This window comes from Salmo salar, chromosome ssa01, assembly GCF_905237065.1.
Source record: "Salmo salar chromosome ssa01, Ssal_v3.1, whole genome shotgun sequence".
NCBI lineage: Eukaryota > Metazoa > Chordata > Actinopteri > Salmoniformes > Salmonidae > Salmo > Salmo salar.
In genome coordinates this window covers 99273990-99296413 of record NC_059442.1, presented here as the reverse complement: position 1 = coordinate 99296413, position 22424 = coordinate 99273990, and the positions used below count along the sequence as shown (strand labels likewise).

Sequence of the window (22424 nt, the reverse complement as noted above, 5' to 3'; positions counted from 1 at the left end):
AGCAGGAGCAGTAGAGAAACTCTGAATGATCGGCTATGCAAAGCCGTTGTTGCACCCTCGACAACCACTGTGATTATTAGTCTGCAGTTTCGGCATCTAATATAACTCTAGTGGAATATTTAACAGTGACCTCAACCTGGATACACACATCATAAACTACGGTCATAAAGCAGTGAGAGGGTAAACGTACCACTGCCATTTGTGTGAAGGAGCGCTTGACGTTGTTGGCTATGGCAATTCTGGTGGGACTCATGTCTCTGTAGGCCTGGACAAAGTTCTCCATTGACCTGCAAAAGAGCATCACATTACTTAACATCGCTGTACACTACTCTAGCTCTAACAACATCAGTACAAGAACAAAACTGAATAAAAACCGGTAGGACAGACGCACTGAATCAGTAGGACAGACGCACTGAATCAGTAGGACAGACGCACTGAATCAGTAGGACAGACACACTGAATCAGTAGGACAGACACACTGAAGACCCTCTATAGTACCTCTGCTTGTGCATCATGTTGACTGGCATGTTCTGACATGGGTGGCTTCTGCCCATGGAGTTCACCTGTAGTAGACAGTTTAACGGAGGATCTGGGGGCCACTGCAGGTTCTGATGTCCACCCATGGAGGACAGAGGTGTGCTGGCTGGGGCGTGGTAGGGGGGGATCTTTGTGGGGCCTGTGTATGGCAGAGTAGGCCTGGAGTCCATGGGGCTCATTTGGCTGTGGTTGGGGCCTCTCTTGTCTCCTGGGGCCCACTTGGCGGGCTGGTAGTGGTCAGACTGTGGGGATCTCAGGTTTTGGAAGAGGCTGGCGATGTTGCTGAAGCTATTCTGTGTGGTGAAGTGGCCCAGTGGGCCAGTGGCCCCCTCTGGGCCTCCAGGCGCCTCCTCAGGAATAATGGGATGGAGCTGGAAGTCCTCTCCATCCATGGGGATGTAGGGTGCCAGGTTCTCCAGGTCCAGATCACTCAGGGCCGACTAAGAGGGTCACATCACATTACATCACACAACCCCAAGAAAGCAACCATGACCAATTGTGTTAAATAAATGTCAATCTAGTATAATGTAAACCTTCCTCATCCACACTGATTCAGTAATGGGTCTGTGAAGTGCCAGTGAGACTGACCTGGGTGCTGCCAGGGCTCTTGGGCCCCTCTGTGTCGAGAGCAAAGAGCTTCTCAGTCAGCTCTACATTCAGGTCACTCTCTCTCTCGTTATGGTAATCCCCTGGGCTGCTGGGCTGTACCCACAGAGAGGAGAGAGAGAGAGAGAGAGAGAGAGAGAGAGAGAGAGAGAGAGAGAGAGAGAGAGAGAGAGAGAGAGAGAGAGAGAGAGAGGACAAAAGCTCCCTTGAGGCCTAAGTAACTAAGTGACCAGTGCTCATTCCAACCATCCACCCCTCTATTCTCCCGACCCTCTGCCCCCTGTCGCAAGCACCTGGGATCCATGCCCACTCCATAACACAGACACACCAGTGGACGCTGCTGTGGGGAGGACTGCTCATTATAATGGCTGGAACGGAGTAAATGGAATGGCATCAAACCATGTGTTTGATGTATTTGATGCCATCCACTGGTTCCGCTCCAGCCATTACCACGAGCCTGTCCTCCCCAATTAAGGTGCCACCAACCTCCTGTGACACACACACACAAACAAGTTTTGGGACACTGTAAAGTCCATGGAGAACAAGAGCACCTCCTCCCAGCTGCCCACTGCACTGAGGCTAGGCAACACGGTCACCACCGATAAATCCATGATAATCGAAAATTTCAATAAGCATTACTCTGCAAAACCTGCAAAACCTGGACCCATACAAATCAGCTGGGCTAGACAATCTGGACCCTCTCTTTCTAAAATTATCCGCCGCTATTGTTGCAACCCCTATTACCAGTCTGTTCAAACTCTTTCGTATCATCTGAGATCCCTAAAGATTGGAAAGCTGCCGCGGTCATCCCCCTCTTCAAAGGGGGTGACACTAAAAGCAAACTGATATAGACCTATATCCATCCTGCCCTGCCTTTCTAAAGTCTTTGAAAGTCAAGTTAACCTGTTGGGTCTAGGGGGCAGCATTTGCACGTCTGGATAAAAAAAATGTACCCGATTTAATCTGGTTACTAATCCTACCCAGTAACTAGAATATGCATATACTTATTATATATGGATAGAAAACACTCTAAAGTTTCCAAAACTGTTTGAATGGTGTCTGTGAGTATAACAGAACTCATTTGGCAGGCAAAACCCTGAGACATTTTCTGACAGGAAGTGGATACCTGATGTGTTGTATTGACTTTAAACCTATCCCATTGAAAAACACAGGGGTTTAGGAATATTTTGGCACTTCCTATTGCTTCCACTAGATGTCACCAGCCTTTACAAAGTGTTTTGAGTCTTCTGGAGGGAGATCTGACCGAACAAGAGCCATGGAACGTTGATGTCCCATTAGACACCTGGCACGCTAGTTCATGTTGGGTACCCTCGTTCCAATACGTTATAAAAGAGTATGCATTCGTCCACCTTGAATATTATTCATGTTCTGGTTAAAAAAGGCCCTAATGATTTATGCTATACAACGTTTGACATGTTTGAACGAACGGAAATATATTTTTTCCCCTCGTTCATGACGCGAAGTCCGGCTGGCTTACATCATGTGCTAACGAGACGGAGATTTTTGGACATAAATGATGAGCTTTTTTGAACAAAACTACATTCGTTATGGACCTGTGATACCTGGAAGTGACATCTGATGAAGAGAATCAAAGGTAATGGATTATTTACATAGTATTTTCGATTTTAGATCTCCCCAACATGACGTCTAGTCTGTATCGCAACGCGTATTTTTCTGGGCGCAGTGCTCAGATTATTGCAAAGTGTGATTTCCCAGTAAGGTTATTTTTAAATCTGGCAAGTTGATTGCGTTCAAGAGATGTAAATCTATAATTCTTTAAATGACAATATAATATTTTACCAATGTTTTCTAATTTTAATTATTTAATTTGTTACGCTGACTTGACTGCCGGTTATTGGAGGGAAACGATTTCCTCAACATCAATGCCATAGTAAAACGCTGTTTTTGGATATAAATATGAACTTGATAGAACTAAAAATGCATGCATTGTCTAACATAATGTCCTAGGAGTGTCATCTGATGGAGATTGTAAAAGGTTAGTGCATCATTTTAGCTGGTTTTATGGTTTTGGTGACCCTGTCTTTGACTTGACAAAACATTACACACAACTCTTGTAAATGTACTGTCCTAACATACTCTAAATTTATGCTTTCGCCGTAAAACCTTTTTGAAATCGTAAAACGTGGTTAGATTAAGGAGATGTTTATCTTTCAAATGGTGTAAAATAGTTGTATATTTGAAAAATTTGAATTTTGACATTTATTTGGATTCAAATTTGCCGCTCTTGAAATGCACCTGCTGTTGATGGAGTGCACCACGGGTGGCACGCTAGCGTCCCACCTAGCCCCAAGAGGTTAATAAACAGATCACTGACCATTTCGAATCCCACCATACCTTCTCCGCTGTGCAATCTTGTTTCCAAGCTGGTCATGGGTGCACCTCAGCCACGCTCAAGGTACTAAACGATATCATAACTGCCATCAATAAAAGACAGTACTGTGCAGTCGTCTTCATCGACCTGGCCAAGGCTTTCAACTCTGTCAATCACCGTATTCTTATCGGCAGACTCAATAGCCTTGGTTTCTCAAATGACTGCCTCACCTGGTTCACCAACTACTTCGCAGACAGAGTTCAGTGTGTCAAATCGGAGGGCCTGTTGTCCGGACCTCTGGCAGTCTATGGGGGTACCACAGGGTTCAATTCTCGGGCCGACTCTTTTCTCTGTATATATCAATGATGTCGCTCTTGCTGCGGGTGATTCCCTGATCCACCTCTACACAGACGACACCATTCTGTATAAATCTGGCCCTTCTTTGAACACTGTGTTAACTAACCTCCAACCGAGTTTCAATGCCATACAACACTCCTTCCGTGGCCTCCAACTGCTCTTAAACGCTAGCAAAACCAAATGCATGCTTTTCAACCGTTCGCTGCCCGCAGCCGCCCGCCTGACTAGCATCACTACTCTGGACGGTTCTGACCTAGAATACGTGGACAACTTCAAATGCCTAGGTGTCTGGCTAGACTGTAAACTCTCCTTCCAGACTCATATCAAACATCTCCAATCCAAAATCAAATCTAGAATCGGCTTTCTATTTCGCAACAAAGCCTCCTTCACTCACGTCGCCAAACTTACCCTATTAAAACTGACTATCCTACCGATCCTTGACTTCGGCGATGTCATCAACAAAATAGCTTCCAATACTCTACTCAGCAAATTGGATGTAGTCTATTACAGTACCATCCGTTTTGTTACCAAAGCGCCTTATGCGACCTGTATGCTCTAGTCAGCTGGCCCTCTCTATATATTCGTCGCCAGACCCACTGGCTCCAGGTCATCTATAAGTCTATGCTAGGTAAAGCTCCGCCTTATCTCAGCTCACTGCTCATGATAACAACACCCACCCGTAGCACGCGCTCCAGCAGGTATATCTCACTGGTCATCCCCAAAGCCAACACATGCTTTGGTCGCCTTTCCTTCCAGTTCTCTGCTGCCAGTGACTGGAACGAATTGCAAAAATCACTGAAGCTCGAGACTTACATTTCCCTCACTAACTTTAAACATCAGCTATCTGAGCAGCTAACCGATCGCTGCAGCTGTACATAGTCCATCTGTAAATAGCCCATCCAATCTACCTACCTCATCCCCATATTGTTTTTATTTACTTTGCTGCTCTTTTGCACACCAGGATCACTACTTACACACCATCATCTGCTCATCTATCACTCCAGTGTTAATCTGCTAAATTGTAATTACTTTGCTACTATGGCCTTTTTATTGCCTTACCTCCTCATGCCATTTGCACACATTGTATTGTGTTATTGACTGTACGCTTGTTTATTCCATGTGTAACTCTGTGTTGTTGTTTTTGTCACACTGCTTTGCTTTATCTTGGCCCGGTCACAGTTGTAAATGAGAACTTGTTCCCAACTAGCTTACCTGGTTAAATAAAGGTGAAATAAAAAATAAAAACACAAACACATGTGCCCACACAAACAAGTATACACATCGTGACACATGCACACACGCACAAACAAATGCACACATCGTGACACACATGCAGGATCACACACACGTAGGCTACGCAGGCACGAACACACACACAAACACATACACACACACACACATGCAAGTGGAAGAAAAGCTAGTAAAACAGGCTTGTGGTAGAAGACGTGGTGAACAAGACAATAGATGATAGGAGAATTCTGGAAGAGTTCTAGGAGAGTTCTAGGAGAGTTCAAGGAGAGTTCAAGGAGAGTTCTAGAAGAGTTCTAGAAGAGTTCTAGAAGAGTTCTAGAAGAGTTCTAGAAGAGTTCTTGAAGAGTTCTATGAGAGTTCTAGAAGGACACCAGGGGCAGTAGTAGCTACATACCGTGGAATAACTGCTCAGGCTAGGGGGGGCAGTGCTGGGGGTGGCGCTGCCCGGTGTGGGGTTCTGGGGTACCGAGAAAGTGGCAGCCATTTGTTTGGACATGTCTCCTGCTGGGCAGGAGTGGGGATCACTATCCCAGCCCTGAGGGGCCGGGGGTGGCATGGGAGATATCTTGGATTTTCCAGGAGGATGAGGCTCCTCAAATGGTGGCCTTCCTGTAGGACACAACCATATAAACAGTAAATGGTTAGCATTCCTGTTTTCAAAGAAGTTATAGTATTATCTTAGACTACAGATGGTGTAATCTCGTCCACAAGCCAGCTCTCTTTCTGTCAAACTGTCTGGTTTCACAGCACCTCAGAATGGGACTTGACTGGAAGTCTATGGCAGGAGATGACGAAACCTGTTGGTTTTAATTGGCTAATCTCTCAGTCCATCACCATCTAGCATAACCCTTAAAACCTCCCCCAACATTGTGGACTTCAAATCCCAAGTGATTTAAACAAGGAAGTGAGTTCAGAAAATCTAAAAGTACGCATCTTAGAAATAGTTTTCACATATAAACTTTATATGCCCAAACTCAGATTCAATTGGGCTTCCCAAAACCAATATGGTCAATGTCCTAGATTTTTTTTTTTGTTGCCAATTGTCGCCATTTTTCTAAGTCCCATCTAATACAGCTGTAGTAGGCTTGCTCCCTCTCCCACCTCGATTTCAACCACATCAAGTCCAAGTTTGTTGCACAGTTATCAGGCTCTATGCACCATCAATTGGAGCCTTGGGATGACATTAGAGATGATGCAGGTATAAGTGCATGGCTTTGGGGAGATGGACAGTAATGGGATGATACGGGGTATGGTTAAGGAGAGATCTAAAGTAGAATGGGAGATATTGGGGGGGATTCTGACCAAAGTCGAGGGTGATGATGGCATCTCCAGGTGTGGGGGCCAGTTGAGCAAGGTCCTCTGGCTCCTCTTTCAGTTTGGTGAACAGGATCTCCATGGGCTCTACGGCCACCGTAGCACCACTCTGGCTGAAGAAGCTGTTCATGTGGTGTGGCTTAAACAGGGACTCAGTCTGGTCCATGGAGAAGATCATGGACTTGTTCTCCACGTCACTGAAAACCCACAGAGAGACAGAGGGATACCTCAGGGATGTGTTATGTTACCTACTACGATCCCTACGACCCCTTCTGTCTCAGCCTCCAGTATTTATGCTGCAGTAGTTTATGTGTCGGGGGGCTAGGGTCAGTCTGTTATATCTGGAGTATTTGTCATGACTTATACGGTGTCTTGTGTGAATTTAAGTATGCTCTCTCTAATTCTTTATTTCTCCCTCTCGGAGGACCTGAGCCCTAGGACCACGCCTCAGGACTACCTGGCCTGATGACTCCTTGCTGTCCCCAGTCCACCTGGCTGTGCTGCGGCTATGGAACCCTGACCTGTTCACCGGACGTGCTACCTGTCCCAGACCTGCTGTTTTCAACTCTCTAGAGACAGCAGGAGCAGTAGAGATACTCTGAATGATCGGCTATGAAAAGCCAACTGACATTTACTCCTGAGGTGCTGACCTGTTGCACCCTCGACAACCACTGTGATTATTATTATTTGACCATGCTGGTTATCTATGAACATTTGAAAATCTTGGCCATGTTCTGTTATAATCTCCACCCAGCACAGCCAGAAGAGGACTGGCCACCCCTCATAGCCTGCTTTCTCTCTAGGTTTCTTCTTAGGTTTTGGCCTTTCTAGGGAGTTTTTCCTAACCACCGTGCTTCTACACCTGCATTGCTTGCTGTTTGGGGTTTTAGGCTGGGTTTCTGTACAGCACTTTGAGATATCAGCTTATGTAAGAAGGGCTTTATAAATACATTTGATTTGATTTACTAACAGATTAAGCTACTGTTCTACTGCAATACATTTGAAACAGCAGCCTTCCACAATCACTTCCTCCCCCCAATGTTGGACACTATGGGCCAGTTTCCTGGACACAGGTTAAACCTTGTCCTGGACATCCTGGAGTAGGGTTAATCGGGGTATGTCCCCCTCTGCCTCCCCACCCAAACCTCTGACCCCCAACCCTTGACCCCTGACCTGAGACCGGTGACCCTACCTGAGGACATAGTTGACACAGACAATGGACTGCGGCTGGGAATTCCGGCTGTTGTAGATGACTGTGCCCTGGGTCTTCACCCACACGTAGCCTCCATGTTTGGCCAGCATACGATACTGTCCACTCACTGCCTGGCCTTTACTGCACACTGTACAAAGATGTAGAGAGATTTTTTTAAATACGTTTTTTATTTAAACTTTATTTAACTAGGCAAGTCAGTTAAGAACAAATTCTTATTTACAATGACGGCCTACCGGGGAACAGTGGGTTATTAACTGCCTTGTTCAGGGGAAAAACAACCGATTGAACCTAGAGATGGATAGATGGATAGAAAGTATAATTCAAGCTGGATGGAGGTGAACAGAAGAGGAACTCAGAGAGCAAGCAGCAGAGTGAAGAGGAGAGAGGTTCAGGTCAGGGTAAGACTAAGATAGAGGGTGAAGAGGAGAGAGGTTCAGGTCAGGGTAAGACTAAGATAGAGGGTGAAGAGGAGAGAGGTTCAGGTCAGGGTAAGACTAAGATAGAGGGTGAAGAGAAGTTCAGGTCAGGGTAAGACTAAGATAGAGGGTGAAGAGGAGAGAAGTTCAGGTCAGGGTAAGACTAAGATAGAGGGTGAAGAGGAGAAAGTTTTAGGGGTGAGGAGAGAATGAGAGATAGAGAAGTACTGTATCAGGGTAGAGAAGAAGAGGAGTTGGCTCAAGTCCATGGCTGGCTTGTAAAAGGAGCAGGCCCAAGGTCATAGGGGTCATCCCAGGGCTGGTTTGTGAGAGGAGCAGGCCCGGGGTCGTAGGGTTCATCCCAGAGCTTGCTTGTGAAAGGAGCAGGCCTGGGGTAGTAGGTTCATCCCAGGGCTGGCTTGTGAAAGGAGCAGGCCTGGGTCGTAAGGCTGGATAAGAGTGAGTAAACACAGACCAGGGCTGCTCCAGGCCAGTCTCGTTGCCGTAGAGACCCCAGCTGGCCACTTAGAGATCCCACCTGCCCAGTGTATTCAGTCTGCCTGGGCTAACCACACCACTGATTGATTGATGCCATTTTCACAGACTGCGACAAGGAGCCTGGAGCTCAGTTGATGGATTGAGAGGAAAGGAGAACTAGACTCATAAAGGAGTCGAGCTGCTAGTACTAGCATTTACATGCACAGTCACACGCACACACAGACACAGACACACACACCACTCCCACCACCACCACAGAAGCCCACAGTGCAACACAATCCAGACCCACACTTCTGCTACTACAGAGAGAGGCTTTAATGATGTGTAAATGTCACTGGGGGACAGAAGCCATCTCACCGGAGGGCCTCATTACAGGGGCAATGTGGGACACCTGGTCCCCTGTCACTACAGACGCCCTGCGTTCCTCTTATCTCCCCAGTCACTACAGACGCCCTGCGTTCCTCTTATCTCCCCAGTCACAGGTCAGCCTTAATGGGATTGAAGACATCTTAATACAGGCCCAGGTCCACAGAGCCATGATAATGAAATAAGGCCTGTTTTGAATTATATTCAGAACTCACATCTGAAATGTAATTTTGCTGACAGAGTGGCCTGGTGGGGTTTAGATGTGATGTGAGGGTGTTGTGTGTGAGGGGGGTTGGGGGCTGATGTGAGGGTACTGTGTGTGAGGGGGATGGGGGCTGATGTGAGGGTACTGTGTGTGAGGGGGGATGGGGGCTGATGTGATATGAGGGTATTGTGTGTGAGGGGGTCTGGGGGCTGATGTGTGGGTATTGTGTGTGAGGGGGAGCTGGGGGCTGACGTGATGTGATGTGAGGGTATTGTGTGTGAGGGGGTCTGGGGGCTGATGTGTGGGTATTGTGTCTGGGGGAGCTGGGGGCTGACGTAATGTGATGTGAGGGTATTGTGTGTGAGGGGGTCTGGGGGCTGATGTGTGGGTATTGTGTGTGAGGGGGAGCTGGGGGCTGACGTGATGTGATGTGAGGGTATTGTGTGTGAGGGGGTCTGGGGGATGGTGTGAAGGTATTGTGTGTGAGGGGGACTAGGGGCTGATGTGATGTTAGGGTATGGTGTCTGAGGGGGGTCTGGGGGCTGATGTGATGTGAAGTTATTGTGTGTGAGGTGGGCTGGGGACTGATGTGATGTGAGGGTATTGTGTGTGAGGGGAGTTAGGGGCTGATGTGACGTGAGGGTTTTGTGTGTGTGAGGGGATCTGGGGGCTGATTCAATGTGAGGGTATGGTGTGTGAGCGGAGCTGGGAGCTGAACATTGCCTGTGGTGTTCTTTGTGTTACAGAAGCTGGTGGACGTCAGCATGGATTGTTTCATCTCTGGGCTGGTAAAAGCAATAACCATACACAAAACAGAGAAGGAGAACAGGGACAGAGGGAGGGAGAGGTGGACAGAAAGGAAATCAAGGTAACAGGATGGAAACTACAGGTGTTTGACTAGGGCCTGCTACAGTAGCACAAACATAAACTACAGGTGTTTGAATAGGGCCTGCTACAGTAGCACAAACATAAACTACAGGTGTTTGAATAGGGCCTGCTACAGTAGCACAAACATAAACTACAGGTGTTTGAATAGGGCCTGCTACAGTAGCACAAACATAAACTACAGGTGTTTGACTAGGGCCTGCTACAGTAACACAAACATAAACTACAGGTGTTCGACTAGGGCCTGCTACAGTAGCACAAACATAAACTACAGGTGTTTGACTAGGGCCTGCTACAGTAGCACAAACATAAACTACAGGTGTTTGACTAGGGCCTGCTACGGTAACACAAACATAAACTACAGGTGTTTGACTAGGGCCTGCTACAGTAACACAAACATAAAAACCCATCTACATTTTCAGTCTGCTTCTTCTGTGTTTCATTTAACCAAACAATCTACTAGGAAGTGGGTTCACAGTTTTAATAGTTTGCAGAGAAAGGGAAGTACTGGTGTACAGACTGCATTGTCTTGTACTCTCACACACCAGCATGGTTACTGTAAAGCATTGTCTTGTTCTTTCACACACCAGCATGGTTACTGTAAAGCATTGTCCTGTTCTCTCACACACCAGCACAGTTACTGTAAAGCATTGTCTTGTTCTCTCACACACCAGCACGGTTACTGTAAAGCATTGTCTTGTTCTCTCACACACCAGCATGGTTACTGTAAAGCATTGTCTTGTTCTCTCACACCAGCACGGTTACTGTAAAGCATTGTCTTGTTCTCTCACAAACCAGCATGGTTACTGTAAAGCATTGTCTTGTTCTCTCACACACCTGCACGGTTACTGTAAAGCATTGTCTTGTTCTTTCACACACCAGCATGGTTACTGTAAAGCATTGTCTTGTTCTCTCACACACCAGCACGGTTACTGTAAAGCATTGTCTTGTTCTTTCACACACCCGCACGGTTACTGTAAAGCATTGTCTTGTTCTTTCACACACCAGCACGGTTACTGTAAAGCATTGTCTTGTTCTCTCACACACCAGCACGGTTACTGTAAAGCATTGTCTTGTTCTTTCACACACCAGCACGGTTACTGTAAAGCATTGTCTTGTTCTTTCACACACCAGCACGGTTACTGTAAAGCATTGTCTTGTTCTTTCACACACCAGCATGGTTACTGTAAAGCATTGTCTTGTTCTTTCACACACCAGCACGGTTACTGTAAAGCATTGTCTTGTTCTCTCACACACCAGCACGGTTACTGTAAAGCATTGTCTTGTTCTTTCACACACCCGCACGGTTACTGTAAAGCATTGTCTTGTTCTTTCACACACCAGCACGGTTACTGTAAAGCATTGTCTTGTTCTCTCACACACCAGCACGGTTACTGTAAAGCATTGTCTTGTTCTCTCACACACCAGCATGGTTACTGTAAAGCAGAAGATGAGATATAAGTTCCTCATCAGATGGTTAAGACATTCCCAAACACTTCACAATCATTCTATCTGTTGATAGGCCTTAAGGCAAGAGGAAGAAGTCCCTTTGTCAGCACCGGGGTTGCAGTGTAGTCAGTCTTAGTGTAGACACTCACGGTTCTGGTGGCTCTTGGTGACACTGTCAGAATCGAGGGCGTGGTACAACTCATAGACAGAGCAGCCCAGCAGGTCTTCAGGACTGTAGCCCATCAGCTCAGTGACTCTGCAATACACAGAAATACAGCCAACCGTTAACTCAGCCAACACCACTTTTCTATGACACACACACACACACACACACACACACACACACACACACACACACACCTCTACCACAGCCTCTCTCCTCTACCACAGCCTCTCTCCTCTACCACAGCCTCTCTCCTCTACCACAGCCTCTCTCCTCTACCAGTCTCTCTCCTCTACCACAGCCTCTCCTCTACCACAGCCTCTCCTCTCTCCTCTACCACAGTCTCTCCTCTCTCTCTTCTGCCACAGTCTCTCCTCTACCACAGCCTCTCCTCTCCCTCTCTCCTCTACCCCAGTCTCTCCTATACCACAGTCTCTCCTCTACAACAGTCTTTCCTCTCCCTCTCTCCTCTACCAGTCTCTCCTCTCCCTCTACCACAGTCTCTCTACCACAACAATAGTAAGGATCAGATAGGTAGGTAATAGTCAACAGGCATGGGACTCCTAGAGCAAAACCCACTGGGCACACACTGATTGCATCAAAGTTGCTTCCACGTCTTTTCAATGGAATTCCATTGAACCAACGTGTAATAAATGTTGAATTGATGTCTACCTGCCAGCCAGCCAATCTGCCAGCCAGCCAGCCAGCCAGCCAACCGTCTAGCCAGCCAACCAGCCAGCCAGCCAGCCAGCCTGCCAACGTACCAGCCAGCCAGCCAGCCAGCCATCCTGCCTGCCAGCCAGTCAGAAAACCTGCCTGCCAGCAAACCTGCCTGCCAGCAAACCTGCCAGCCAGCAAACCTGCCAGCCAGCAAACCTGCCAGCCAGCAAACCTGCCAGCCAGCCAGTCAACCTGCAGCCAGACAGACTGGAGCACAAATAAGTTCTTTCTCACTGCTTTACACCCACACAACGGTTGTGTTGTTTATGTGATTGAGTGATTTGGGTTTCAATGTGTTTTTATCTCTGAGTGATGTGTTTTTACATCTGAGTGATGTGGGTTTCAATGTATTTTTACCTCTGAGTGATGTGGATTTGGGTGTTAAGTACAGTAGAGAGCTCTAAACTCTCCCAATGGTGCCTGCATAATCTTCAAACAGATGAATAGGGATTTTTTTTGTTTTTACAAGTCAAGGCTCTGCAAACCTGGGCTGTTAGTTAATCCCAACTAAAGCACCACTGCTGAAATATAGTTAGGTAACTCAACCTTGAGTAAGAAAAACAGCTGGTGGACCTCAATCATAGGTACTTAATATAAAATCATAGACATTTCTTAAAAAGTTAAAACAACGATGTAGACCCTAGATTAACACATAGTTTCCATATTGAAAAAGCAGTAATAATGATAATTGCAAGCTTATGGGCCAAGTAGCCTCAATCAAAGTAGCTTCAATCATTAAACTTTTTTCTTATCCTTGCAGGTGCAACGGTTCAAAATCTGTTGAGACCCGAGCAAGACGGAAAGTTAAATTGAAGTTTAAACCAACATTACATAAACATTTCTGAGTTCCTTCTCTTCTTTCCAGCATTTCTCCTCTCCTCACGGGCGGTCCAAGAGCAACCTGTGCTGTGCCAGTTGGGAACATCAACCATGACCACTAATGAGCATAATGACGTACGCAAGGCATCATGGGCTGTCGCCTCATTTGCGTAATTGGAGTTGATTTGCGCAAGGATTAAATAAATACAACATTTGAGAAAAGTAAAAAGGGGCCTCTGTTTCACAGGAAGGTACACGCTGTTCTCAGAAGGAATCTTTTGTCTTTGCATGAGCGCTTGATCAGATTACAGCCGAACCCGACCGGTGTGGTTTTTAGCACTAGCAGCTAGGAGGATGGAATGTTTTTCTCTACCGGTGAGACATTGGCTCTAAGATGGCTGCCGTGTTTGTGACGCAGTTGGCCCAGAGGGGACAGCAGACACACCTAACGGGGACATCGATCATCACAGGGACATGATGGTAGGACTTGGACTTGTCACTATTGTCACAGTTGTCATGGTGACATGCTGCTTTGGTTGCAGTGGTGATGGGTGCATAACGCTCTCTTTGTGTGAAGTGCCCAGAGAACATGTTTTGGGTAACCTCTGGTGCTCTTTGATGATGTCGTGCGATGCAAGTCATTCTTGATATTTTTTTCTCTCTGGTCCTGCCAAACCAAACTGGTTCAGTCAGCAGATCATTATCCCGGCTTGTTTGCATGCTTGTGTGTGTATGTTTGTGTAATTTGTCGTTCAGTGACAGCACTTGATTTGGGGTTTTACCAGCCTGCTGCTGCTTACGATTTACAATATAAATGTGTGTCTGAGTCTGATCATATATGTCTGTATGAGAAGGTACTTTATGAATGAATATGTACAGTTGAAGTCAGAAGTCTACATACACTTAGGTTGGAGTCATGAAAACTCATTTTTCAACCACTCCACACATTTCTTGTTAAAACGAACTATAGTTTTAGCAAGTCAGTTAGAACATCTACTTTGTGCATGACACAAGTAATATTTCCAAAAATTGTTTACAGACACATTATTTCACTTATAACCCAACGTATCACAATTCCAGTGGGTCAGAAGTTTAACATACACTTAGTTGACTGTGCCTTTAAACAGCTTGGAAAATTCCAGAAAATTATGTCATGGCTTTAGAAGCTTCTGATAGGCTAATTGACATCATTTGAGTCAATTGGAGGTGTACCTGTGGATGTATTTTAAGAGCTACCTTCAAACTCAGTGCCTCTTTGCTTGACATTATGGGAAAATGAAAATAAATCAGCCAACGCCTCAGAAAAAAAATTGTAGACCTCCACAAGTCTGGTTCATCCTTGGGATCAATTTCCAAATGCCTGAAGGTACCATGTTCATCTATACAAACAACAGTACGCAAGTATAAACACCAGGGGACCACGCAGCCGTCATACCGCTCAGGAAGGAGACGCATTCTGTCTCCTAGAGATGAACGTACATTAGTGCGAAAAGTGCAAATCAATCCCAGAACAACAGCAAAGGACCTTGTGAAGATGCTGAAGGAAACAGGTACAAAAGTATCTATATCCACAGTAAAATGAGTCCTATATCGACATAACCTGAAAGGCCACTCAGCAAGGAAGAAGCCACTGCTCCAAAACCGCCATAAAAAAGCCAGACTATGGTGTGTAACTGGACATGGGGACAAAGATCGTACTTTTTGGAGAAATGTCCTCTGGTCTGATGAAACAAAAATAAAACTGCTTGGCCATAATGACCATCGTTAAATTTGGAGGAAAAAGGGGGAGGCTTGCAAGCCTAAGAATACCATCCCAACTGTGAAGCACGGGGCTGGCACCATCATGTTGTGGGGGTGCTTTGCTGCAGGAGGGACTGGTGCACTTCACAAAATAGATGGCATCATGAGGCAGGAAAAATATGTGGATATTTAAAGCAACATCTCAAGACATCAGTCAGGAAGTTAAAGCTTGGTCGCAAATGGGTCTTCCAAATGGACAATGACCCCAAGTGTAGAAATAAAAGCTGAAATAAATAATTCTCTCTACTATTATTCTGACATTTCACATTCTTAAAATAAAGTGGTGATCCTAACTGACCTAAGACAGGGAATTTCTCCTCTGATTAAATGTCAGGAATTGTGAAAAACTGAGTTTAAATGTATTTGGCTAAGGTTTATGTACACTTCCGATTTCAACTGTATATGAGGATGTTACTATGCATATACAGTATAGAGAGGGATTGTATGCCTATGTGTGAGTATGTGAGATGGTTTCTGTGTGTGTGTTCCCTGCTGTTACTGTACTGTAAGCTAACTTCCCGTCCCTTCTGCCAGTGTGTGTGTGTGTGTGTGTGTGTCTGCGAGTGTGCATGTGTGTGTGTGAGTATGCGAGACTGTTTGTGTGTGTTACGTGTCGTTACAGTCCTGTAGGTGAGCTGTGTGTCCCTGCTGTGAGTGTGTGTTAGTGTGTGTGTATTTATCTGACAGCGTGTGTTACCTGTCGTCGCAGTAGGTGAACTTCATGTCCATGCTGTGACGGCTCAGGAAGGTCTTGCTGTCCAGGGGCGTGTCGATGTTGGAGGGGTGGGGGATGGGCTCACACATCATCAGCAGGCAGGTGAGAGGAGGCTCCTTGAACCCACACAGCCCACGAGGGGCGCAGCTGTTGTACACCTTGAGGTGGCCCGTGCAGTGCAGAACCTAAGAAAGCAGGAGACACTTATATGAACAATATTTGATATAAGAACTGTAACATCTGATATCATCTCAATGATGCAGTACAGTCCTATTCTGAATAAACAATGCAAAACAGAATTTACAATCAATAGTAAACAAGCCAAAAGTGGATTATTCATGAGTAGTGATGGCAGTGATCTTGGCATCTTCTGTTAGTTCCATGGACTCACCTTCCAGCTGGCTGATTTCAGGTTGACAGTGCGTCCACGGTTTGTCACTGTGCACTTCATCCTCATGAAGAAGTCTCTCTCAGTGCTGAATGCTTTCCCCTTTGTCCCAGTGCCTGTGAACAAACATACACAGATATTTTTCACCTTCATTTTCCAATCACATGCTTGCGATATCACAGTTTTTGTGTGAGGTCAAGGTTTCAGTTTCAAACACTCCTCTCTGTCCCACGAACGTGCATGCAAGCATGCAAGCACACATAAAGGACTCTGCCCCATGTTTCTGACATATCTGGAGCAGCAACTCAGTCCAAAAGGGCTGATTTTAAAGCTGTCAGTGGTGACATCATCACTACACATTCCGACTCCTTTTTTAACACTCCTTGATATTGCATTTGCATTTTTGTTTTTGTGTGTTGCACTTACATTCAGTAGCGTCTGAATAACATGATTATGAAGGCATACATGTATGAAAGTTTGTATACTTATTTAAAATGTATATAGTTCTGTCCTGATGTTCTTGTCTGTTAATGTTCTGTATTATGTCATGTTTTAGGTTGTGTGGACCCCAGGAAGAGCAGCTGCTGCTTCAGCACTAACTAATGGGGATCCTAATAAACGCGTAAATACTAAATTCACCACAGTCTGCAGCTAAGCCATTACATCACAAGGTGAGAGTTCAGCCCTCAGACATTGGCCGCTAGCCGTGGAGCAAGACAGAGCATTATGGGTCCAGCTGATAAGGAGTGTTAAAGGGGGGCCCCATGACGGGGGTGGCGCCAGGGAAAGGTCTGGCATGGCTGGCAGTACGTGTGGACACAACAGCAGCGCCCGCACTTCCACCAACCTTACCATCCTCCTTTGGTCCCCCATGCCGCCCACCCCTTTATCAACAGTCCCAGGAAGGGGCCTGAGGAGTAGGGCTACTAGGCTCCTGGTCTGACCACTTTGGTGTGGCCCGCCCTGGAACGAGAGAAATGGATTCAAATTGCAACAAAAACAGAACACTGGGGAGATTAGAGGACAACTGGGGAGATTAGAGGACAACTGGGGAGATTAGAGGACAACTGGGGAGATTAGAGGACAACTGGGGAAATTAGAGGACAACTGGGTAGAGAGAAGCATGGAAAGAGTCAGTGTGTCTAGAATGTTATTTTTACCATCATTATCTTCTCATAGCATAGCACAGAAGCCATGGCCGTGGAAGCTGTTCATTTAGTGTTATTACATCATTATATAGCTGTTATCTTAGTGTCATTATGTCATAGCTGTTCATGTAGTGTTATTATCTCATTATATAGCTGTTCATGTAGTGTTATTATCTCATTATATAGCTGTTCATTTAGTGTTATTACATCATTATATAGCTGTTCATTTAGTGTTATTACGTCATTATATAGCTGTTCATTTAGTGTAATTACGTCATTATATAGCTGTTCATTTAGTGTTATTACGGCCTTACGTCATTTTATAACTGTTTATTGTCCAATGACAAGTGTTCAGCGGGTAGTGGAGAAGTGTTTAGAGCCTGGAACTTGAAGTTATGTTAATTATTCGTTGTGTGTGCAATTTTACAACTTCTACTTAACGCATTAGGACTTTCAGATACTTATCTATTTTTCGACAGGGAGTCTCTCTCTCTCTCTCTCTCTCTCTCTCTCTCTCTCTCTCTCTCTCTCTCTCTCTCTCTCTCTCTCTCTCTCTCTCTCTCACATATATATATATATACACATCAATATACACAATATATATATAAAGTACCAGTCAAAAGTTTGGACACACCTACTCATTCAAGGGTTTTCTTTATTTTACTATTTTCTACATTGTAGAATAATAGTGAAGACATCAAAACTATGAAATACACATGGGATCATGTAGTAACCAAAAAACTGTTAAACAAATCAAAATATCTTTTATACTTGAGATTCTTCAAAGTAGTCACCCTTTGCCTTGAAGACAGCCCTAACCTTATTTACATAAGTATTCAGACCCTTTGCTATGACACTCGAAATTGAGCTCAAGTGTAACATGTTTCCATTGATCATCCTTGAGATGATTGGAATCCACCTGTGGTAAATGAAATTGATTGGACATGATTTGGAAAGGCACACACCTATCTAAATAAGGTCCCACTGTTGACAGTGCATGTCAGAGCAAAAACCAAGCCATGAGGTCGAAGGAATTGTCCGTAGAGCTCGGAGACAGGATTGTGTCGAGGTACAGATCTGGGGAAGGGTACCAAAAATATTATGCAGCGTTGAAGGTCCCTAAGAACACAATGGGCTCAATCATTCTTAAATGGAAGAAGTTTGGAACCACCAAGACTCTTCCTAGAGCTGGCCGCCCGACCAAACTGAGCAATCGGAGGAGAAGGGCCTTAGTCAAGGGGGTGACCAAGAACCCGATGGTCACTCTGACAGAACTCTAGACTTCCTCTGTGGAGATGGGAGAACCTTCCAGAAGGACAACCGTCTCTGTAGCACTCCACCAATCAGGCCTTTATGGCAGAGTGGCCAGACGGAAGCGACTCCTCAGTAAAAGGGACATGACAGCCCGCTTGGAGTTTGCCAAAAGGCAACTAAACACTCTCAGACCATGAGAAACAAGATTCTCTGATCTGACGAAACCAAGATTGAACTTGTTAGCCTGAATGCCAAACGTCACGTGGCAGCATCATGCTGTGGGGATGTTTTTCAGCGGCAGGGACTGGGAGACTAGTCAGGATCGAGGCAAAGAAGAACGGAGCAAAGTACAGCGAGATCCTTGATTGAAACCTGCTCCAGAGCGCTCAGATCCTCAGACTGGGGCGATGGTTCCTCTTCCAACAGGACAATGACCCTAAGTACACAGCCATGACAATGCAGGAGTGGCTTCAGGACAAGTCTCTGAATGTCCTTGAGCCCAGACTTGAACCCAATCTAATATCTCTGGAGAGACCTGAAAATAACTGTGCAGCAATTCTCGCCATCCAACCTGACAAAGCTTGAGAGGATCTGCAGAGAAGAATGGGAGAAACTCCCCAAATACAGGAGTGTCAAGCTTGTAGCGTCATACCCAAGAAGACTCGAGGCTGTAATCGCTGCCAAAGGTTCTTCAACAAAGTACTGAGTAAAGGGTCTGAATACTTACTATGTAAATGTGATATTACAGTGTAGGTTTTTATAAATAGAATAAAATAAAATAAAACCGTTTTTGCTTTGTCATTATAGGGCATTGTGTGTATATTGATGAGTAAAAAAAACTATTTGATACATTTTAGAATAAGAATGTAACCTTACAAAATGCGGAAAAAGTCAAGGGGTCTGAATATTTTCCAAAGGCACTGTATATATTATACTATAGAAAACTCCATGTGCAGAGCGTGTGTGTATCTAATTCAGTGTGTCCACCCAAAGACAGTATGACCTTCCTGCCTATCTCAGAGACACACACTGCTGTGCTCCTCTCTTCTCTCTTAATATTATCGAACCCCGACCCTAACTCTAACACAGAGAGACACTGTGCTGTGCTCCTCTCTCTTATTATTAGTATCTAACACTAATCCTAACCTTAACCCTAACTCTTTCACAGGAACAGAGAGAATAATTACCGGTTTTCAGACTGAGGTTCTCGCGAATCTCGTCATGGTCGCAGGGGTGGGTGAAGTCAAAGATGCTTTGTCCGGTCAACTCCACCTGTAGAGACACACATATGGTGTCACGTCAGCAAGAACACAGACAGGGCCAACCCTTTGTTACATTGTGGTAACACCACTTCAGCCAAACCAAAGAGACAAGTAACACCTGCATTCAGTCACAGTAAAGAGGTTATGAAGACTGTTGCTCTCTGAGAGCCTTGGTTATCAGAGAGACCAGCAGTGAGAAATATAGTAGACAAAGCTGACGGTGTGAGAAGTGAGGGAGGGGTGGAGGCCTTCTGGTCAACGTAGCTACAGTAGATAGTGTGTTTGTGCCAAACAAGCCTCTTAAAGGGCTGACATCGGGCTGCCAGTCTCTGCCTGTCTGCCTGCCTGTCCGCCTGTCCGCCTGTCTGTCTCCAGGGAAAGAGTACTGGATGTATTGTACATAAGAAACAACCCCATTATGTAGGGGTTGAAACATAATGTTTCAATCATGTAATGCTTCTGCTCACCTGTGTTAAGCCCATTAACTTGTTGACGTTTTCTGAGAGGAAGATCATGTCACCATCCGATGTAACCACAGTGACGAACCCCTCCAGTGACTTCAAATACATACAGTCCATCTGTCTGTCCTCCTCTGCCTCTACACTGTTGGGGCAGCCTGTGGAAAACACACACGTCAGATGTGCAACATTATATAACTGTGTGTGTGTCGAGCTTGTTTTCCTTCTTGAAGCCCTGGCCAAGGTCCAAAACAAACTTCATACTGCATCTCTAAACACTCCCAAATCCCCTGACCTTCCCTTGGTTGCTTCCCCCCCCCCACACACACACACACAAACAAACTTGAGAAAGGCTGTTGCTTTAACGGCGTCTGTCTTAAGGCACACACTAATGAGTTAGCCTAAACCTTGAGACAAACATTCCCAGTACACTGAAAGTACATGATATACTAGCCAGTAGCTAAATCAAATGAAGCAACACAACCCCAACAATATTCTGCAGTCAGCACCACGTTTCTTGAAGCCAAGTGAGAAAATAGAGATAATGTTAATTTGGCATGGGCTGAAAAGGGAGGTAGCAGAACAATTACAGAGTCCCAGTGAACAAAATGTGACTCCATGCTAGGGGGGGTCGGAAGCCTGTGATTCCTCCAGTGTGCTTCCCTTAGATAAGAGCTGTTCTCAAGGCCTACGGGGGGGGGGGGGTTTGAGGAGGCCTGGGCCTGGATTTTGGAGTTTGGCCCAGCATGAGAATGAGGCCCCAGGGGAGCAGCGACTTTCTCATGGGTCCTTGGCTGATGGGAGATTCCACTCCACAGGACCACCTTTGGCCTGAACACTTACCAGTGAATTTTGCGTCAGTAGTTTGGGATTCTAATAACTCCCATTTGAGCTGCACAGAGACAGAGAAAAAGCTCTGACGAAGGCCTTAAGGCCGATATGTAAAGATTAATAAAGAGCAGTAATACTATCAAGAGCAGTGTGCGGTTTTCTTTTTTTCTCAGCTGTACAGAGACACAACATGGTTAAATGTACGTTAATAGGTACAGTATGCTCAACATCACAATGCAGGACTAATAGCTTCAACAAAAGCACAAATTGTAAGTCACATGATGCCATATCTTGCATCATTCAATGTAGTGTGTACTGTATCCACCTACGGATCTGAGCTCGGAGGACTTTCCTCTTGAATGTTACATTTCACCCCATGCAACACATTGAACCGTTGTAGGGGTGTTGGTGAGACAATGTCATGGCAGCTACATACTTTAACAGGCAGCCTGCTTCTGTTGTCAAAAAAGGCTGGTGGTTTTCATTAAAACTGAGAATTCTAAATGAAGCTTAATTTAATCTTTATCCCTGGGAATATCTGAAATTGACTCAATCAGTCAATCATTCATTCAGTGTCATAGTGGCTATCTGAGGGGCCAGTGTGTCAGTGTTCCAGAATCACATATATAACAGAAGTGTTTCCCCTACTGCTGAAGCAGTGTGTGTGTGTGTGTGTGTGTGTGTGTGTGTGTGTGTGTGTGTGTGTGTGTGTGTGTGTGTGTGTGTGTGTGTGTGTGTGTGTGTGTGGGCGAGGGGGAGGGGGAGGGGGAGTTGCATGGCGCCAGGGCAGGTCTGTGTTATGGCTGAGTTGAGAGAAGGAGCGTCAGCCTTAGTGGCAGCAGCCGGGCTTTCCACTGAGCGCCTTAATATCTCGATCTCCCTCCAACTCCAATCAGAAGCAACAGCCATGCAGATAAGATAATCGTCTGTACCATCTCCCCTCTACAGAGCTATTCTATCCCTCTCTCACTCCCCTTCCACTACTGTCCCTCACTCCAGCCTATTTTGAATCCATACATTCCATCTAATTTTCTATATCGCTCACCTTCTAACTGGCCCTAAAACACCTATAGGTAGAACACCTTCTAACTGGCTCTAAACCACCTTTAGGTAGAACACCTTTTATCTGACCATAAACCAGCAATAGGTAGAAAACCTTCTTACTGGCCCTAAACCACCTATAGGTAGAGCACCTTCTAACTGGCCCTAAAACACCTTCTAGCTGTCCCTAAAACACCTATAGGTAGAACACCTTCTAACTAGCCCTAAACCACCTATAGGTAGAACAACTTCTAATGGGCTCTAATCCACCTATAGGTAGAACACCTTCTAACTGGCCATTACACACCTATAGGTAGAACACCTAACTGGCTCTAATCCACCTATAGGTAGAACACCTTCTAACTGGCCCTAAAC

At 45.5% G+C, this 22424-nt stretch overlaps 1 protein-coding gene across 6 annotated transcripts in view; it reads right to left on the bottom strand.

Moving 5' to 3' along the window:
* LOC106611028 (endothelial PAS domain-containing protein 1) overlaps positions 1–22424 on the bottom strand; it is an 87768-nt gene that overhangs the window by 4849 nt on the left and 60495 nt on the right. For all 6 annotated transcript variants that reach the window (XM_014210877.2, XM_014210868.2, XM_014210842.2 and 3 more), the window contains 11 exons: positions 20187–20335; positions 19645–19729; positions 16059–16171; positions 15650–15852; positions 11600–11706; positions 7611–7758; positions 6407–6615; positions 5499–5713; positions 1126–1239; positions 499–977; positions 191–287 (listed from right to left, as the gene is read on the bottom strand). In XM_014210877.2, the coding sequence (XP_014066352.2) occupies positions 191–287; positions 499–977; positions 1126–1239; positions 5499–5713; positions 6407–6615; positions 7611–7758; positions 11600–11706; positions 15650–15852; positions 16059–16171; positions 19645–19729; positions 20187–20335 (1919 nt within the window). The remainder of the gene's footprint in view (positions 1–190; positions 288–498; positions 978–1125; positions 1240–5498; positions 5714–6406; positions 6616–7610; positions 7759–11599; positions 11707–15649; positions 15853–16058; positions 16172–19644; positions 19730–20186; positions 20336–22424) is intronic.